We start from the raw sequence: 20,523 nt of genomic DNA on the forward strand, positions 1-20,523 counted from the left end.
TATTCATTTTTATTTGACTTATACAGAGTTATTGAATACGTTAACTCCCTTGATACAGTATCCACTTTTGATAAAACATTATTTAAGAATATAATTGTAAATAATGGCATTGTATATTTAATAACTTTTTTATATGAATGTAATGCTGTTATAAATGAATATTTTCCCTTTTCTTTAAATATAAAACATGAAATATAATTATTAAAAGATTTTAAAATGTAGAGTCTGCTACTATAAATGTTGTGTTCCTTGTAAACAATAAATATTATTCAAAATGATCTATTCAAAGTAAAGTACAACTTTGCATTAGCGTTTCTGTAAAATGAAAAGAAAAAACAGCTAGAGTATTTTTTTATTTTTATTATAATTGAGATTTGTTATAGAATAATAAAGGTATTTTTATTCTAAAGATTCGTATCGGAAATTTTTCATTTTCACTGTGCGAGTGAATACAAAAAAGTTTGCAATTAAAAAAAAAAAAAAAAATAGCAAACAATAGTTGGTTGTTTATTATTGGAAAAAATAAATGATTATTTATTTTTTTTTTTTTTTTGGTAATTTGATATGAATTAATGGTTGATTGATTAGATAGTAGATGATTGAAAAAATGAGTTAATAGTTGATAGTTATAAGAATAAAATAAGGCGTGATTAAGTAGCAAAACATCTTTTCATACACCTCATGAACGTCACCTACTTTCATCTTACTCATTCTATTTTTTCTCATTTTTAAACTTTTTCTTTCTTACTGTTGCGTCGTCCTTGCTGTTCTATCATCCCTCTTAGTTGTTGTCCCTTTTATTCTCCCCTTACATCTCGGACCAACTGGAGTGGTGGAACAAGAGAGAGAGAGAGATAGAGAGGAGCCGCGAGCAGTTTGCGCACGTTTGATTGGCTGTGAGTGCTTGGGCTTCATCGATACCGGGAGCTGAGGGTAAATGAAAGAGAAAGAGCATCAGTAGGAGTGGGAGAGAGAGAGAGAAAGAAAGAAAATAAGCTAAAGCTTTCAGCGAGAGGGAGAGTGAAAGAATCGAAGAGAGGGTGCGTGGACTTTCGCTTACAGAGTGCGTAGAATCTAGGAGATATAAATGAAGGGGAGAGGTGAATTTTGGGATGAAAAAGGCGACTGAAATGAAAGAAAATAAGGAGGAAGGTGTGGGATACATAACATAAGAGATAAAACGGAGTAAAGAGAAAAGAGGTACAGAGAGAGGTTAAGAGTACATGCGAGGGAAGATTTAGGAGGAAAGTAAGATAATGCAAAGAGAGAAGGAGAGTGAGTAGTAATGGAAGGAAGAGAGAGATGGAATGATGAGGGATAAAATGTGTGTGTGTGTGTATGAGAGAAAGGGTGAGGTTATATTGGTGGCGTAGATGTGAAGATCGGGACGATGTAGAGAAGGGTGTGCGCAAAGGGCGAATGAGGGGTGTTATGGAGGTTGGTGTACGACGTTGACATAAAAGGGTGGGGCGCGACAGAAAAGGAAATAGAATATCATACAGTGAGAGAAGAAGAAAGGGAGAGTAAGAGAGAGAAAGAGATTGCGAGTGAGAGAGGGAGAAAATGAGCGGACGTGATAGCTAGTGGGGGTTGCAAAAGGGAGAGAAAACGAGAGGGTGCGTGTAGGCCTCGAGAATCAGTTGCGGACGAGCTGCATTGAGGGTTCTATCTATAGTTCTCTTATAGTGTTCCGCTGACGTGTTTTATTTTGTACTAACAAACGCGCCTCTTACTTTCTCTCTTACCGCCCTGTGCGCGCGCTTACATATACCAAATAACTATAAACGTTGCTTTTCAAAATACTTGGAGTGCTTTTTATAGACAAACTATAATCAAAAATTACAAACAATTATATATATATATATATATATATATTTGTTAGTTTATGTAGATCGCTCGCTACTAGCTAACTAAACTCATGGAAAAGGGTGTATTTTTGAAATTAACTTGAAAGCCCAACCTTTTTTTAATCTATCAGTTTAATCTTTATATCAATGTATTGTTTGCTTTTTCATCTTTAAAACATAAAATATCCAATTATTTTTTAATCCCACTACCATTTGTGCCAAAATATTATTTTCATAAAAAACTATACACATTTGAGACGTGAACATAATATTAAAAAAAATAAAAAAAGTGCGCGTATACAAATGAGTGAAGAAGTTTGAAGACGTTTTAAGAAAGTCATTCCTGCCGTACTAATTACAACAACGTAATATTTTTTTTTCTTATACACTTGAGACGAGAGGCCGCGCAGAAGCTTCTGCCTTACTCACCCTAACTCGCATCGTTCGTGTTAATCTCTCTCCTCGGCTGGTAAGATCCTGCCGTCCATACCAATGGTTCATATTGTGGAAGTAGTACCGTCGCATCGGAACGACTTTCAAATGGTGAGTCTATTTATTCCCTTGTTTATATACTCCAATTACGCAATGTATATCTCACCTAAACCTAAACCCATTAACTCACTTGCTCGCTAATTTATTTCAAACTCTTTCAAAAAATAAAAATAAAAAAATCATCTCAACACTACCACCGTTAACTATCATCTAGCGGTTTTCTTTTATTTATCTCATCAATGTTTAAAGGATACACTAGCTGACCCACTTTTCTTTCTATTTCTGTATTCTTTACTGTTTACAGTAAAAATATTAAATATCATTTTTTGCAATGTCTATTTGTTGGATGATAAATAAAATTATACGTAAGCGTTATTTAAACGTTCCATGTTGAAAAAAATACTCTTCAATACTCTCAAAACCATTCGATATCGTGAATAATCTTTGGTACATATTTACCCAAAATCAAATACCATGCAGAACTATTTATAACTACTGGTTGAAATCACAAGTGTGTAGATGTACATTACATGTGTTTACGGCCGACAGAAAACACTGCACAATCACTTATTTATAAGAATATTCTTCTGGCTCGTATGTCTAATTTGGTTACACAGTATATCATTTCTTTTCTTCTTTTTTTTTTTTTCCTTATCATGACGGTAGTTTTATTTTTATTATTTCTTCTCCAGTCTTTATTTCCTCTTTCTACTATTCCGACATAATTTTATTACCCATGCTGTAATTGTGTGGGTTTCTCATTGCTCATGGTAATTCGTAATTTATCTTATGCCAATCCCGCTAGTCTTTTTATTTCATTCTTTTCGTTTCTTTTTAACACACACACACATACAGAAAAAAAAGAAAGAAAGAATAAAATAATATCTAGAAAACACCGCTTTTCTCAACTTTATTGTTTGCGGTTGGCTTTTATGTACAGCTGTTGTTGCCAAAGTATATATTTTTTTTTTTTTTTATTTCAATGATTTTGATAAGTTTGATAATTAAGAATGATCCTTGGAGAGAGAAAGAGAGGGGGTGTGGGGGAGAAATTGAACATAGTTTGGCGAATTAAAAGTATTCAATGCGCGTGGTCACTATACTGTCCTGCGCGTTATTCGCGTTAACTTTCAATTTCACCCTACCCCCAGCATGCTACTCTAATGGCCGGAAATTTCAAATAAACGTTCAGTCGATATTCTATTTTTATGCCTGACTTTTTGGGATATGGCAACTAACACAAACACGAATGAGAATTTGTTATATGTTTGCGTAAGTTCTCAAGGTTTTACCAATTTATTTAAATCAATTATAATATCTATCATTTTTAGATACTTTTTAGAGAAAACATAAAACTTCATTTGTTGCTACGAAAAAAAAAACTTGTCTGTATTAACGATTTGACGTAAACGTGATTTATTTCATTACATGTTGAACATCTGCGTCCTAAATTATCAAGCAGAGAGAGAGAGAGAGAGAGAAAAAACCTCAACTTTTATCAATAATTAATGAATAAAATGTTCTACTATTTTTGTTTTATATTTTATTAAATTTCATGATAATAAAAATCTACTCATTGTTTAATGTAGTGCAAAAAAATCTTCAATCAGCTGTAAAATTCAATTCTCACCTGTAAAAGCTCTAGAGTATTTAGAGCTAGAAGAATTTTCACAAAGTGCTATGAAGTAGTATAAAATTTTTAGCATCTTTAAAAATTAAAAATGAAAGAAAAAAAAAAAGAAATGTAAATAAAAAGAAACAAAAGAAAATGAACATAGTAATGATTCTAAAAAGAGTTGAAAAAAAGGAGTAAGATAAGAGCTAATTGCCACTAGTTTTCAAATATTTTTGTGGTAAATCGTTAGTACTGTTGCTTGATTAACTTCTTCACTTAAATTAATCGTACTTTTTTTTTTCTTCTCAAGTATGCAAATAAAAAACATAAATAAAAGTTTGACACTTGACTTGGAAGTTGATCTATACTCTTCAGTGTTGCCAAAAAAAAAGAAAGAGTAGCTACAGATTGGTAGTTTACTTTGATGATGAGTAACAAACATTATTCAGAAAGGTATTCAATGTCTAATTTTAATCTAATAAACGTTTTACATGCAATGATGAAAGCTGATAAATTTCATTCACTGGAAAAAGGGGATTATGGCAACAATCCAAAGTATTATTGAGAAGTGCAAGCTGATAAAACAATGTATTACTATATTAGTATGATTATACTATCACAAGAACTATCTTTAATTATAGTAAAAATGCTGTTAAAGTAGCTATACTGATTGCTGGCATAGACTATTATATATACTTTAAATAGCTACTTATAAAGCTATACTGCTTTTAGTTGAATTCTCAATGGTTAACATCATTATATGGTGTAATTGATACTGCTATCTAACTTTAAAAATACAACAGTAATATTACCACAGCTGTGCTACAAGTGTTTATGATTACAATTTTTCAAATAATGTTACAAAAATTGTTGCTATATTTTTTCTTCCATCACTTTATTATCTTTCAAGTCAACACATAGCAAGTGGTGATGTATCTGACAATATAAGATTAGATCAATTCAAAAATTGGAGTACCTTTTTATAGCATCTAGAAGACTATCTTGATGCAATTTTATGCTTCAACGTTGAAGGTAGTGGATACTTTGTAACAATAACCGACACACAGGTATCAATCAATAAAGATTCATGCAATTAAGAAAGACTAGTATCACTAATGATCAAAGTCTTAATCGTGTCATCAGTGTCCTAGATTTAATGGATAATTATTTAAACTAGAGCCATTGACCATGATTAATGATATTAAATATCACTTTTACAATCAACTTAGAAAGGTTACTTCAGTGATTCTTGAAACTTCTTTTTCCATTATATTAATTTATTTTAATAATAAATAATCATAAAATTAAAATAATTCAGTAACAGTTTAACTTTTTTTTATTTATTATAAAAAAATTTTGATTTAGTTTGGAAAAAAAACTTATCAATATGAGTATGTAGATAAGTATGACGTTTATCAGGTTTCAATTCAGAAGTGTATGATTTGATCAAGTTTCATGCAAAGTTTTACCCTGAAGAGAAAGAAAAATTATTTATTACATTATTTTTTACAACTTTTTGTGATTTTTGATGGATAGTATTAGATAACAAAAAAAGGTTCCTTTTCAACTGGAATAAATATTATTTCTTTTGTTGAATTATTGAGTTGTTTGTTCTACTTCACTTTTTCCTGTATGTAGTAAATTTCAGTATTCTATTAAGTATCAACCAATAACCGCGGAGAATAAAAAAAAAAAAAAATGAAAAGATAAGTAAAAACTATAATCGACGTATCTACTATGTTTTGATATCTGTAGGCACCTCGTTTCCTTGACAACGAGACTAACAACAAACACTTAATGACCGGTACTTGACTAAAACTTTAATTTCCTGGGCAGCCGGACGACACTTGAAGCTATATGAGCTGCCATGTTTAACTATGATGTATATAGATATATATATATATATATATATATATATTTGTTGGTATTATTTTTAAAAGGATTACAATGTCGAGTATGGTTTAATAACAACACCTCGACATCATTTTTCTCTTTTGTTGTCAAACACAATTTTATTAAAATAATTTCAAATTACAAAATAATTGTAAGTTAACTTAATTATTCGTCATTGAATATTAAATAAATATATAAATAAAGTAGTTTTGCAAAAGTCTGATGAACAAAGATTTGATGTAAACTAATTGAAATAAAATTAATAAGTGTGAGTTTTTAACAAATAAAAATTTTAATAATCGTAATTTAATTGTTAATATATTTCTATTATATTAATAGATTATTTTATTTAAATAATTAATGGATTTTCCAACACTTTCTTTTATTTAAAAAATCATTGATTACTTTTGATAAAAAATTAAAATAAACTCCAATTTAATCTTGCAATATTTATCGTCCATCATTTTTTATAAAACATCAGGATACTATAATATTTATTGAAAACGTGGAAAAAAAATGTCTGAGCACACATTTATGTACATCTGTCAGAGAAAGTGTACGAATCATGTTACATTTGATATGAATGTAATTTGTGTACTGAGTTGGCTTGCGTGAGCATTCTTATATTAACTTATTCTTTACCTTAAGGATGATACATAACGTCGAATAATGTTTAACATTTTTCGAGCTGATTTTTATCTAATATTCAGATCAGATATTTTCAAAGATCAACTAGAGCACAAAAAGTATGAAAATATGTGTATTCAACCGTAGATATCAAACGCAATATTTCCCTCTTTGTATTAGAGTACTTTTCTTATCAAGCTATTTTGTATTGTACTCGGTGCTTCTTTAATATCTAATATCTAAGTTAATCGATTAGTCAATTGTATTCTTAGGTGATACTATTGTTAGAATATTTATTATTATTATTATTATTATTATTATTATTATTATTATTATTATTATTATTATTATTATTATTTTATAGAAGTTTTTAGATTTATTTCTTTTTGTTATCTTGATTCTATAGAATATTTATTTAATAGAGAAACTATTTAATTAGTTTGTTTTAATAAAGTAATTAAATAGTAAAAAAAGAAAGAAACAATAATAAACTCATATTTCATCTCGATATTTATTTGTATTATTTTTTTTGTTGTTGCAGATGAATCGTCCTATTCAGGTGAAACCGACGGATAGTGAAAGTCGTGGAGGTAAAAAATAATTAAACATTATTATTATTATTTTATATAAAAGTTATTATTAATTTTTCATTCGTTACCGGTTTCGTGAATTATATACGAAAAGATAATACATTTATTCTTATTTATTTATAATTAAGTAAATATTTCAAATTTAAATAAATTTAATTTTTATTTTATTTTATTATTTTTTTTTTTTCTACATTTTGTGTTTTACATAAAACTTTAAGTAATTTATGTATATCAGGTGATTGATAAAAGTTTTACATATGTTTTTACTCTATTCTTTAAGTTATAGAGTAAAGAATGCTATTTATACTATCATTTTAAAAAGAATATTTTCATTGTATATAAAAAACTTTTAATTCATAAAGTTATTTTGAAAAGCTATTGTAATAACTTCCGGTTGGTTAATTCACGAATATTATTCGTGATTTTCAGGCGAAAATTGACGGAATAAGAACGATCCTAAATCCCCTGTTTTTTTTTCATATGCTGACGAAAAAAAAGTTAACTTGAATGAAATAACATTTTTTTTAAGAGTTCAATGCAATGCAAATATTAATGATATGATACGTTTATGCTGTTTTAAATTACGATGATTTGATCGAAAAATTTAATAAGAGTTTGAAATAAAAATCTAGGAAGCCAATTGCTGATGAATTTTCTGGATGAAAGGTGAAAATGAACCATCATATTTAAAAAAAAAGAAAACTAATGATTATTCTATAAATATCTAAAAATAAATTAAAACGATCTAAAGTTAATAAAAAATCATGCAAACTCTTGTATTATTGATTGCCATTACTGCCGTGATTCATACATACGTTTTCAATCAAATAACTGGAGTAGATTAAAATAGATAGAAGGGATAGAAAAGGTCAATGGAAAAGAGAGAATAGCATAAATTGGATGACAGCAAACATAGTTATTTGGCCTATAAAGCCATTTTTGTATCTGTTCTGTATTCCAGAGTGCATGATGGACGCCGGGAGCGCCTGTGCCATCTTCTGGAAGTAGGAGGCACCGGTGGCGGCTGCTGAAGGTAACTTCGACTTCCAGGAGATAGCTAGCTTCCTTTTATGATATAAAACCCTACAATTGTCTTTTTATTATTACAATTTTTTTTTTATCTTTGAACTATTTTTATTTCCTGTGACTGCTATTTTTTACGGTGAAAATTTTTACATTAGCTACTTTATCTTATATGCTTGTTTCATTCTTTTGCCAAATAACAAGCAATTCTCCAGTATAAAAGTCTAGAATATTTACAGGAAATTCATCCTGTTTTTCTTTTCTCTTTCTTGAGCAACAATCTTTTCTATTTTCTTTTGACCATTTTTTTTTTATTACACACACGCACCATTTTAGATTCTCACTGATGATTTAAATGCATCGTATCTTTTTATGAATATTCATTGAAATTTTTTTCTTCTCACTAGAGAAAGCTAAATTATTTCATCAAGTACTACTTGTTTTTCTTTCTTAATATTAATACACTAAACATTGATAATTATATAGCGTCTGAAGTTTATAAACAATTTATTTAAATAAAGAATTATTAATAGTTGAGTAGAATCACAAAGCTTTTACTAGTTTGGTTTTTTAATTCTTTTTAAAATCCCTTTTGAGTTAAAAAATACAAATACTTGCGAATAATAAAGAAGGGCCAAGTAAAAGTAATAGTAACAGGTGGGATAAACAATTAATTGTTAATTAAAATAGTTAATTATATTAATTATTTCGCTATACCCTCCTTTTGTTTAACAATTATAGAGAAATTTATGATTGGATTAACATTACTTAGACAAGTAATTTATTTATAAAAATTGTATATTTATTGTTTTTTTTTTTCTATCATTCTTTGTTCCCTAACTCCGAAAAAAGATTCTAATCGTAGCTGGCTCGTTCAATGTAATGTTGTCTCGTATTTCGTTTATGTTTTTTTATTCATTTATTAATTAATTTTTTTTTTTTCGTTATTGTATAATATGAATACACATAGATACACAAAAGCACACATATGTATTTGCTGTATATAACTCTTCAACTTTGTTCATTAGACCATCTAATTTGTAATTATTTTATATAATGCTATGATGAGCGAATAAAGGAATGATGAATTATTTGAATTTTATTTGTGAGAAATGAATTTTACAATAAAACTATACTGAAATCAAAGAAAATTAAAAATAACAAAAAAAACGGTGGAACATAAAAGATTTTGCTTTTGTTTATTAATAAAAAAAAAAAGAAAAAGTAAAGTCTTTGTAACAAAACAATGCGATAAAAATTTTTTTTTTTCCTTTTTTTTTAGAATACGTTAGATTGAATGGAATCAATACTTACTATAAGCAATATTTACTACATTCAAACAATTTGATATCATGTAAATAAATTGACTCAAATTTTTTTCTCTCAATGTTCATGTTCGATATCAATTCAAATATTAATAGAAAAGTAATAAAATAAATTAAAAAAAAAGGTAATATTATATTTGAGAAATGAAAATATAAAAAGAGGAAAGGTGACATGAATTTGATTAAAGTATGACTAAGCTTATATTTATCGTCCCTACGGTCGTGATAATTAAGATTTCTAAAAGAAATAAAAGATATTTATTTGATATTTAATATTGACATAATGTAATAGTAATAAAGTAAATATGTAAAGAGATATATCAGATACGCACATCATGCTTGTCCTCTAATATTTTTCCTCCAGGATTGCGCTGATGTTTTAGTGTTATTTGTCGTTTTGGTTGTGTTAGCCACAAGGTTTATTTTTTATTTTTTACATCGTATAATTATTATTTTATCTTTAATGTCCCTAATATTGTCGTTTGTTTCGTCAGTCATGTATATTATGTCATTTCAATATTTTCCCGTCGTGTTTTAACAGACGTTGTTTTTCTATTATCGTTGCATTTTTCAATTATTGTAATAATCATTATTAAAATGTATGATTAATGATTAATTTTTTTCTGTTCCCACAATGCTTGATCACTGCAGATAGAAAGCTGTTTGTAGGAATGCTTAGTAAGCAACAAACAGAAGACGATGTTCGACAATTGTTTACTGCCTTTGGTACAATAGAAGAGTGTACTATACTGCGTGGACCTGACGGAACTAGTAAAGGTAACTAAGTAGTACAGGTTTAAATTAGGGTAAACAGATCAATAGATATACCTTTAAATGCTCTTTAAAATAAAGTTTAAAATATTATTATTTTAACACTACTAAAAAACTATATTTTTATTTATTTCATTCTATTGATCTGTGTAATTAATTAATTATAATTATTTTTAATTATTATAAATTGAATAACAAAAAGAAAAACACAATTAATGATGTTTTTTTTAGAAAATTTTTAATTAATCCTGAAAATAAGCAATCCAATAAATAAATCAAAACTTAAGCCTTTGAAAGATTAGAAATTTTTGCAATTTATCAAGCAGAAGCTCATCTTGCTCCGTTCTCCCCTAATTTATTTGTACTCCAATCCAATTATCAGTCTTCCTCTCTCTCTCTCTCTCTCTCTGTTTTTTTCATAAAATAGCGAAAATATAATTGAAATATAGCGTAAGAATTTTTTTTTGATGCACGTGTATCAACGTTGTACACTTTACATGGCATTGAGCCAAGTATGTTAACATGAGGGTGGTCGTGAAAGTAAAGAAGGAAGAGAGAGATAAAGGGAGAGAGAGAGAGAGAGAGAGATTTATTTACTCCATGCTTGCAATAGCTGCTACTACACACATACACATGCATGCAAGAATCTCTCTCAAAATTTCCCATGTTTGAAGTACATACATATCAAACACAGGCACATATGCTACTGGCACATGGCCAACATTGATGTGTCAAATATACAATGCTAGCAAGCACTTTGCATTTGTAAACATGCGTCAACATCAACGACAGTTTCACACCTGTATGGTTCCTTTCGAAAAAAAAATCATTCACAAATGAGTTTAAATAAATTAATGAAACTTTTTTTTTTTAAATTATTTATAGTTAATCCTTTTGCTCTTTTTTTTTTTAAATTTAATCGCTATTTTTATTAATAATAATAATAATAATAATAATAATAATTGTGTACGTGATTTTATTAATTTTTTATTTAATTTAAAATTTATTTTAAAATAATTAATACTTTGAATTAAATTTATTTCTCATCTGTTTATTCATTTATTGTTTCAGGTTGCGCTTTCGTAAAGTTTCCATCACATCAGGAAGCATTAGCAGCAATTAATTCTCTTCACGGCAGTCAAACTATGCCGGTAAGTTTTGTTTGATGAAAAATATTATTGTCAACTTGATAATTAATATATTTTATTCATCAAAAAAGTTATATATTAATTTGTATATTGATATATATATCTTAGTAAAAAAAAAAAACAAAAAAAAAATTTTTAATTAAAAAATTATACCTTATCTTTTTATCATCATTCAACTTTATGCTCAACTATGCACTTATAAGTACTCTGTTATACGAGCTCTTATGAAGAGTACATGATAATGATTTTGAGACAAATTTGCTGTAAGTTTTCATATTTAACTCTGTCAGGGAGCTTGTTAGATTCTTTTTCGGTATAATAAAAATTTGAAAAATGTATTTCGAAACAAATTGAGGTTATTTTTTTTTATAAAAAGAAAATTTATTCAATTATTTGATTTTAATTATCAAAGTATTTTATATGAATCTAGAAATACCTTCAAGCTTTTAGAAATAATTTTAAAAGCATCCTACGGTCCATTTTACATATCAGTGGGTCAAGGTTTTTTGATAGCCAATATTCTCTATATTGCTTTAGCGTGTAAGATAAAATATGAAACATTTAAATTAATAATTACTTACTATTTTTAACATAAAATTATACCTTTACACGGCAATGTTATTGTAAGTACATTTAAATAGTATTTACACTGATGATATGAATATAATATATATAACTTTGCTTACGACGACAAGAGTTTTCGTACATGCAACTACTAGGAGCCAAGCTTTTCTACATTATTGTTACTGACCACCTGTTGCTAGCCCATTTATATTTTAGACGCCTAACTGATTGTATATTCGGACACTGAATCGTTTTTATTATACGAGTGATTTTCAGTTTATTTCAACTAAAAAATCAAACCCCTAATGATTTTATATGAATAACTTTTGAATAATTAAAACCTTTAGAAATGTTATCCAAGGTCACTTACCAACTCTCAATCGACCCTTCTTAATTTTTTTTTAATGCATTTACATTTATTGACGTTATCACCACCTCAAAGAAAACCATGAAAAAGGGGAATAAAGTGGTTACTTCTTTTTTTTTTTTATGTGCGTGTAATCATATTTTGTGCTGAGTAATTGACACTTAGTCAATAATATCATTCCCTTTGAGTATTAAATCTGAATAATGAAATTGATTTTTGTTCCAGGGTGCCTCTTCTAGTTTAGTAGTAAAGTTTGCTGACACAGAAAAAGAAAGACAACTTCGACGAATGCAGCAAATGGCTGGTAATATGAGTCTACTTAATCCTTTTGTCTTCAACCAATTCGGGCCTTATGGTGCTTATGCTCAAGTAAGTAATTATCAATATATCATCAATGTTGATAATATTCATTTGAATAATTCATATCATACATATAAAAATTGCGTAATAGCCTACCATATGACCAAGTTATTTGAATTATCTAGCAACAAGCAGCATTAATGGCCGCAGCAACAGCCCAGGGAACATACATAAATCCAATGGCAACACTAGCTGCTGGACAGCTACCTCATGCTATTAATGGCATGCCAAATCCTGTTGTGCCACCAAGTTCTGGTATGTATTTATTAGGTATATTATTAAATATTCATATATATATATATATATATATATATATATATATATATATATATATGTATTAGGAGAGATTAATTAATTATTTATTTGTTAGCTAATAAATTTTTAGGCAAATTTGTTGAAAAGATATGAAAATTAAAAAAAAACTTATACCAATCAGGTCTGGTCGTAGGTTCTACGGGTGCTGGTCAAGCAGTAAATGGTGCAATACCATCATTGCCATCACCTACAATGCCAAATTTCAATATGGCAGCACAGACACCTGCTGGAGCTGCAGCACCTGCCTCTGATCCAACTGGAGTTTACACTAATGGCATGTCCCAAACTTATCCGGGACGTGAGTATCAACTCTGGCGCATAGTGCCGCCCCTGCGCATAGACTAGCCAATCCACGTGTTATCATTATTATATTCTATAATAGTTAATCAAAAATTACAAGATTAACATACATTGATCGTAATGCATACATATAATGCAGAATAATAATAATAATATTTTGAGAGTTATTTTATATAAAATGTATGAATAATGTTTGAAAATGATTGATTTTAATCAATCTATATACATGTGAACAAAGCTAGTAATATGCTATGGGGCAATTATATTAGGATATGAAGTTGACCCCGATAAGACCTGAACTTACTGAAGTGTAGATACCCTCCATTTAACTATTCCAGCTGCAGGTGGTCTATCGAATGGCGAGGGCACTGCTCTACAGCACGCAGCTTATGGCGTACAAGCATATGCTGGTGTAGCTGGTGAGTTTTTAGCTTTTAATTACAATTTAATCAAGAAGCTTGGCCAATAACATGATGAGAATATGAGTTCAACATGAATTATAGTCTGGGACAAAAAATTGAAACAACAAACTGTTGGATAAAATATATTTCCAACAATTAAAAAATAAATTATCATACTAACCAGCTTCAATGACGCACGCATTTTTTATTGAAGTATTTTTTCAATCTATACTCAATGTCAAATCAGACAGACTATTTTATTTTTGATAGACAATCAAATATATAACGTCATAATATTATGAATAAAATAATTTTTTCATTCAATTTTAAGGTCATTTGATGATTATTTTTTGTCTGATATTTCAGTGTGAATTTTTTCTAATATTCTACATTAATTTCTTTATAAATATCACACTCTATCGATTTTATTTATATCATGATAAGCATGAATATGTTTATAGTAACTATAAAAAGATAAATATTAAGAATAAAGTTATTAAATACCGTACACTTTTTCAACTTCTTACTTCTCATTATTTAAAAATTATCAAGTTTATGATGCTGGAACAAAGTGAAGTTAATTTGAGTTAAAAGTTTAATTTTATTTGTTGAAGAAGAAAGATGAGTTGTTCTACAAATTTAATTTGATGTTTTCTTCTGAAAAATTGTCTTATGATCAAATAAAATAAAAATGTTCTAAGATAAAAATAAAATCATCTATAAAATTCAAGATAATAAGTATTTTTTTGTAAATTTCATTTATTTCACTACATCTATTGTATCATATTTTTTTATTTTTATTTTTTCTAATATTGTACGGTATTTGTTAACTTTATCCTACATAAATGTTACAACACTAGTCTGCAGAAAAATCAAAATTTCTTACGCTTTTAAAACTTGAAACAGACTTTGTTGCAGATCAGTGTACTCAATAAATGTACGTTTTAAGTTAGATTTTGGATATGTTTAGTCGTGATTTTTATATTAAAGTGTTCAATATATACGTGTAGCACATTATTATTACATACACTTATTGTGCTATTTATATAATTAATATAAAACTTTTCATGATATTAACAATGAAAAATTAACCATTACAAAATTAATTAAATTCAAGTGATTCAATTGAAGCACATGATATTTTGGTTATGATCAAGAAGATCAAAAAAATTTTAACTAAAAATTAATAAATAAAAAAAGCATGTTTGCACGAACTTTGGAGTATATGTCATTGTTTTATCATGTCATTATTATTTGTTATTGTAGCAGCTTATCCTGCAGTCTACGGTCAGTTTCCTCATGCTATTCCTCAGCCAATGCCAGTAGCACCAACGCAACGTGAAGGTAGGTATTTTATATATTAACTTTTTTTTTTAGATGTTTATTGTTTACTTAGTATTAAATTTTTATCCTGGATTTTGTATTGACATTTGAAAGAAAATTCACTCTATCCTTCAATTACTACTACTCTAAATAAACTTCACAACTTTTTCAATTTTTAAAGCTATTAATTTCAATCAAAATTTAATTATTATTTATTTAAACAACAACAATTATAATATTTTATCGGTTTAAATAAGATTTAATTTTTCTTTTCTCATACTGACTCAGCAATAAATTATTCAATTATTTGAAAATATTAAATTCATTCAGGCAAATTTAATTGACATTTGTCATAAAATTGTGAAACAGTCCTAATAGAAAAGAACGGACTGTAATTTTTTTTATATCAATCATATTAACATGAGATGCCCATAAATAATATGATAGTGAGTTTTTTTTTTATATTATTTAAATTATTTGACAGTAATAACTGGAAATAAAAAAAAAAATTGGATCTTTTTCGACTTTATTAACATAGTAAAATTCCACTACGTATTCTTCTAGCTTCTAGATTTGATGGAAAAATTTTACAAGCCGTTTTGAGGTCAAAATCTTGATATCTTAAAAAATAATAAAACCATATATCTTATTATGATAATAATGATAATAATAATATCTAATAAAAAACAAAAATTTACAGTAATTTATAATTTATTCAAATAGTTTTATCATTTAAATAAAAAGTATTCTCGTTCATTTTAATATATATTTTTCTTCAACAATAAATTATTAATATTGCTTATTAAATTTTTTAAAATTACCAAGTCCATAAAAAAGTTCTAAATTTTATTGCAAAATAATAAAAAAATTATTTTTCATGACTTTTTTATTATTTAGTGAGATAATATTTATTGTTGTTATCATTCTTATCTTAATTTTTTATCTTTTTAAAAATTTTAAACAGTTATATAGTGATGATAATATTATTTTAGGATACTAATTAATCAACATTATGAAAATATTCTTATGATGAAAAGAGTATATCAATATAGGTAACAATCAGATAACTTGTTGTCATTAATATCTTTTAAAGTAGGATTTCATATTTATGGCAATCAGTTAATGTGTTTATTGTTGCTTTTGAAAATGACCTTTTTATGTATATGTGTTTGCTGGCTGCTCAGAAACAGATATTGCTATACCTTATTAGTTATACTAGTATTGTGAATTAATATAAATATGTTACCAGTCAGATTGCCTTAATGCGTCGATATTTAAATGTGACACTTGTATATTAATGAATATTGTTATTAAGTATATCAATTAATATGGTATTTATTGCTGAGTTTTGTTGTTTTGATTATCACCCAGATAGGTTGGACAAATTTCGTATCATTTTCCAATAACTCTTGTGTAGTTTATTTCACAATTATTTACCTTTGCAATTATTTTATTTCTTTTATCGTTCAAGATACTCTTTATTCTCTTGAGTAAATATATATAAAAAAAAATATGTATATACATATATATAGTTCAAGGACTTTTTATTAATTTTTTTTTTATTTTTTTCATAAGAAGTCCATCTCTTTATTACAATACACATTTCTATTAAAAGTTAAATTGAAGTTTTTATAGTAATTAACGATAAAAAAAAAAAGAAAAAAAATTGGTAGAAAAATTAATTATCGAGTAAAATGTTTTTAAAATAAAAGTTGAATGATGGAATAATTTTTTGAAATAAATAGAAGCATATTGATTGAAATCGGTTGCTCCAAGAAGGCATTTAGTATGTCTTTAATGATAATAAAAAATGAGCCATCCATCATTTTCGTGCTAAAAATATATATTTTAATACACACTAGTTGCACTCTTGAAGCACCATATTTTATAATTAAAATTGTTACTTTATGAAACATTTATTGATTGAAGTATACATTTGTTCAATTAAAATATTTAATTTATTTTTATGTATTTTAAAAGTAAAGTAAATAATTGCACATTACTTTTTTTTCATTATTGATTGTTACTTCTTATTTATTTTTAATGATTTTTATCTTTATTATTTTTATTAATATAATATTATTATCATATTTTTTCTCTGTATATTATTAAAAGTTTTATATTTAGTTTGTACATATATATCTTCTATGTTTATGTGTTTGTAAGCAAATTAAAAGTATAAATACTCAATGTTGATAAAAATGATAGTCAATGAAATTTTATCAAAAATAATAACAAAAATGAATTAAATCATATTTATATAATAAGACTCCAACGACTGCAGTACAAGTTTACTGCTTAAATTTCCTTTTTATTTTTCCGCCTTCCATATTGTAATCAATTCATCATTGCTATTTATTCATTGTAAATGTTTTTTTTTGTTTTCATTTTCTATTAACAATATAACAACCTGATTGATACTTTTATCCATTATCATATTTTTACTGAACAATTTCAGTTAAACTTTTTTCATTTAATTATTTTTACAATTGCAGTGAAAAATTGAATATTAATTTATTTGAATTATTTTTAATATAAATTCTTGAAAAATTTCAACTTTATAAAATGTTGAAAATTTTTTACTGCAATAAATTCCAAACAAAAACTAACACAATATAATAATATGACATAATTTTTACTAAATTTTTAATACAAATATAATGATAATCAGGTTACAGAATATTTATAAAACTCTTTATTAAAATAAATTAAATTAAAATGATTATATGGAATATGGCTCGGCGGTTTGGTACAGGCAGTCCGCGAGTTATTATGAATATTAAATAAATAACTTTTGGATAATTGACAATTGATAATGAGCAACAGTTTAAAGAAAAAAAAAAAAATCAATAATTTTGGTGACTTGAGTATTATACTTTAAGTTTAGACGTTTAGATGTGCTCTGATTTAAATGCTAGGATGCTCTATGTCAGGACCTGAGGGCTGCAACCTATTCATCTACCACTTACCCCAGGACTTTGGAGATACCGAACTTATGCAAATGTTTATTCCATTTGGAACAGTAATTTCATCGAAGGTTTTCATCGACCGTGCAACTAATCAAAGTAAATGTTTCGGTGAGTAATATATTTTTTTAATAAACAAATTATAATTATAATTGAATCTTAATGTATTGTAGAACATTCAATATTAGTGATGACAGATGATTGTGCTTGCAGAAAATCTATTAGAATATTTTATTATAATTTATTTCAATTTTATCTTTAAACTTATTCTTTACATGTTATTAATTTATGTTTTTAATTCAACACTTTACAAGAATTTTATAAATATCCTCTTGTCATTATTATCAGGGTTAGAAGGTCTGATAGTGAAACTCCTTTGATTCAGGTAGTCTTTGTAGAAAATGTATTCAATCATGGCAATACTATTTATCTAGGCCATTAAATCAGGTTGATCCTTTTGAAGATTCAAATGTTAAAAATAGTTTTGATGTTTTATATTAAAATGCTGACTACAGAGATTGAATAATTATAGGATATTTTACATAAATTGAAAGCTTGGTCCTGCTTTTTTACTGTATAAAATTTTGTCTTTTCTTTGAGCACAATATCGATCTGTCTTCACTTCATTGAAAGGGGTTGTATGCTGCAACCCCTCAGTATCTATCTAGGGCTGAGCAATTTTATCTCCGAGGCAACTCGGCAACTCTGTGTTACTATCTCTGACTATCCATAGCTTCGCATATTATAACTACTTTGAAACAAATAATCGTTCAAGGTTTCTACGATAAAGGATGTCAGGAAAAAATTCAAAAGAAATTTCGAAGGGTAGATGATGAGGAATTTTATCATGTTCAAGAGCTTCTGCTCTGAATTCCACATATTTTATCATTTATTTTATTTTTAAAAAATGAATAATGATCTCAAAAGAATACTTTAAATGATATTTATAATTCATTTTCTAGTATGTTGATTTATATTTTTATTTATAGGATTTGTATCATTTGATAACCAAGCGAGTGCACAAGCAGCAATTCAATCGATGAATGGCTTCCAAATAGGTATGAAGAGGTTAAAAGTACAATTGAAGAGGCCCAAAGATTCTACAAAACCATACTAACTAATGTGCTGCTAGTCTAAATAATATAAACGGGTCGCACTATTGCTACTATAAGGTTCAAAGTAAGTACCACTTGAGTATTCAGTTTATTATTCAATTCAAACAGGTTACTGACAGGTATACCTTGATCCAATAAATATCAAGATATCGACTAAAACTTTAAAGTTATATCGTGTAACTGTCGGGATTTTACAATAAGATGTTGATATTATATTATCCAGATTTTAATGAATATTTCAAATTTGAACTTGATCTAGATATTTAAAATTAATTTTCTTCATTACTTAATCACGAAAAAAGAAAAAAACAAATAGTTTAAATGTATTTTAATTAGATTTATTTTAATTTTATATTGATTTATTATTAATCATGATTATTTATTATATTTTTTACAGACTGAATTGTATGACAACGCGTATCCATGAAAAACTATATAGGTAATCAGGGATAAAGAGCGCAAATTCTCGTCTTTAACGCTCTCTCTTACTCTTACAACTTAATTTAACATACTAGATAGTTAATTCTCTAGAAATTAATTAGAAAGTGTCAAATATAAGAATGTAAGACTTCATCGCTACTGCAGTCGAAAATGGTGCATGAAATTCATACATAGAAAATTTATTTCATGACAAAACTTTTATGCTAGGAATTTGAAAAAAAAAAAAAAACATGATACACATTGTTTGGATAAGACAATGATGGTATCACTCACAGAACTGAGACGAAAGAAATAACGCATAAAATAATAATAATCATTAAAGACTATATACATATAAATATATATATATATATATATATTTCTCCTGTCTAATAAGTATCAGTAAAATGAAAATGAATGACATCAAAAGTCAGATAGAAAATTAAATGGTATACATAAAAAAATGGAGTTATAAAGACAGGACCATTATTTTAAATTTAATACTAGTCAATATTTGAAATTACTCTCTTAATCATATACACATAAAAATAATTATACACAAATTTTGTGTATACATATATATATATATATATATACACATGAATAATGGGAAAGTCGAGATAGTAGGTTTTATATGCCGCGATGAAATCAAGTGGTACTACTTTAATTACAGTACCTTTTTATAGTTTATAGAGTTGGTAATTCCCAAAAAATAAAAGTGATTTTTTCAGAGTCACAAACTCTGGTAAGGATTTCGTTAAAGTTTGTTACGCGAGAAATTGAAAAAAAAAAAAAAAGTAAACAATAGTGAAAAGATCAAGTATGAGGTGATTATATAATTTTGCGCAACGACATTCAAGAAAATGTGATCTAGTCATTAGAGGGAATAAAAAAAAAAAAAAAGTTGATTCCCTTATATGGGAAATATGAAAATGCAAAAATACAAAATTTAACTTTTAACTAAATAGAAAATAAAAATAAAAAAAAACAAAGTGTAATATTGATAAACAATTATTAGTAAGAACGTGGAATGGCGTTAAAGTGACATGAAATTGAAGACG

General features: G+C 26.9%; 1 protein-coding gene across 8 annotated transcripts in view; it reads left to right on the forward strand.

Moving 5' to 3' along the window:
* bru3 (bruno 3) overlaps window positions 1–19,901 on the forward strand; it is a 38,144-nt gene extending 18,243 nt beyond the window's left edge. For 2 of the 8 annotated variants that reach the window (XM_035086772.1, XM_035086771.1), the window contains exons 2-13: window positions 7,016–7,064; window positions 8,026–8,097; window positions 10,064–10,189; window positions 11,255–11,334; window positions 12,488–12,631; window positions 12,748–12,877; window positions 13,059–13,235; window positions 13,552–13,656; window positions 14,905–14,982; window positions 17,880–18,038; window positions 18,917–19,106; window positions 19,440–19,901. In XM_035086772.1, coding sequence (XP_034942663.1) covers window positions 10,084–10,189; window positions 11,255–11,334; window positions 12,488–12,631; window positions 12,748–12,877; window positions 13,059–13,235; window positions 13,552–13,656; window positions 14,905–14,982; window positions 17,880–18,038; window positions 18,917–19,044 — 1,107 coding nt within the window. In that variant the 5' untranslated portion in view covers window positions 7,016–7,064; window positions 8,026–8,097; window positions 10,064–10,083 and the 3' untranslated portion in view covers window positions 19,045–19,106; window positions 19,440–19,901. Of the gene's footprint in view, window positions 1–712; window positions 2,391–7,015; window positions 7,065–8,025; window positions 8,098–10,063; window positions 10,190–11,254; window positions 11,335–12,487; window positions 12,632–12,747; window positions 12,878–13,058; window positions 13,236–13,551; window positions 13,657–14,904; window positions 14,983–17,879; window positions 18,039–18,916; window positions 19,107–19,439 lie in introns of those variants that run through there. The other 6 variants (XM_035086773.1, XM_035086770.1, XM_035086766.1 and 3 more) reach the window with 6 other exon arrangements.
* Window positions 19,902–20,523: the final 622 nt, after the last annotated feature.

Source organism: Chelonus insularis, unplaced genomic scaffold (genome assembly GCF_013357705.1).
Source record: "Chelonus insularis isolate UGA/USDA-ARS -01 unplaced genomic scaffold, ASM1335770v1 contig_404_pilon, whole genome shotgun sequence".
Classification (NCBI taxonomy): Eukaryota; Metazoa; Arthropoda; class Insecta; order Hymenoptera; family Braconidae; genus Chelonus; species Chelonus insularis.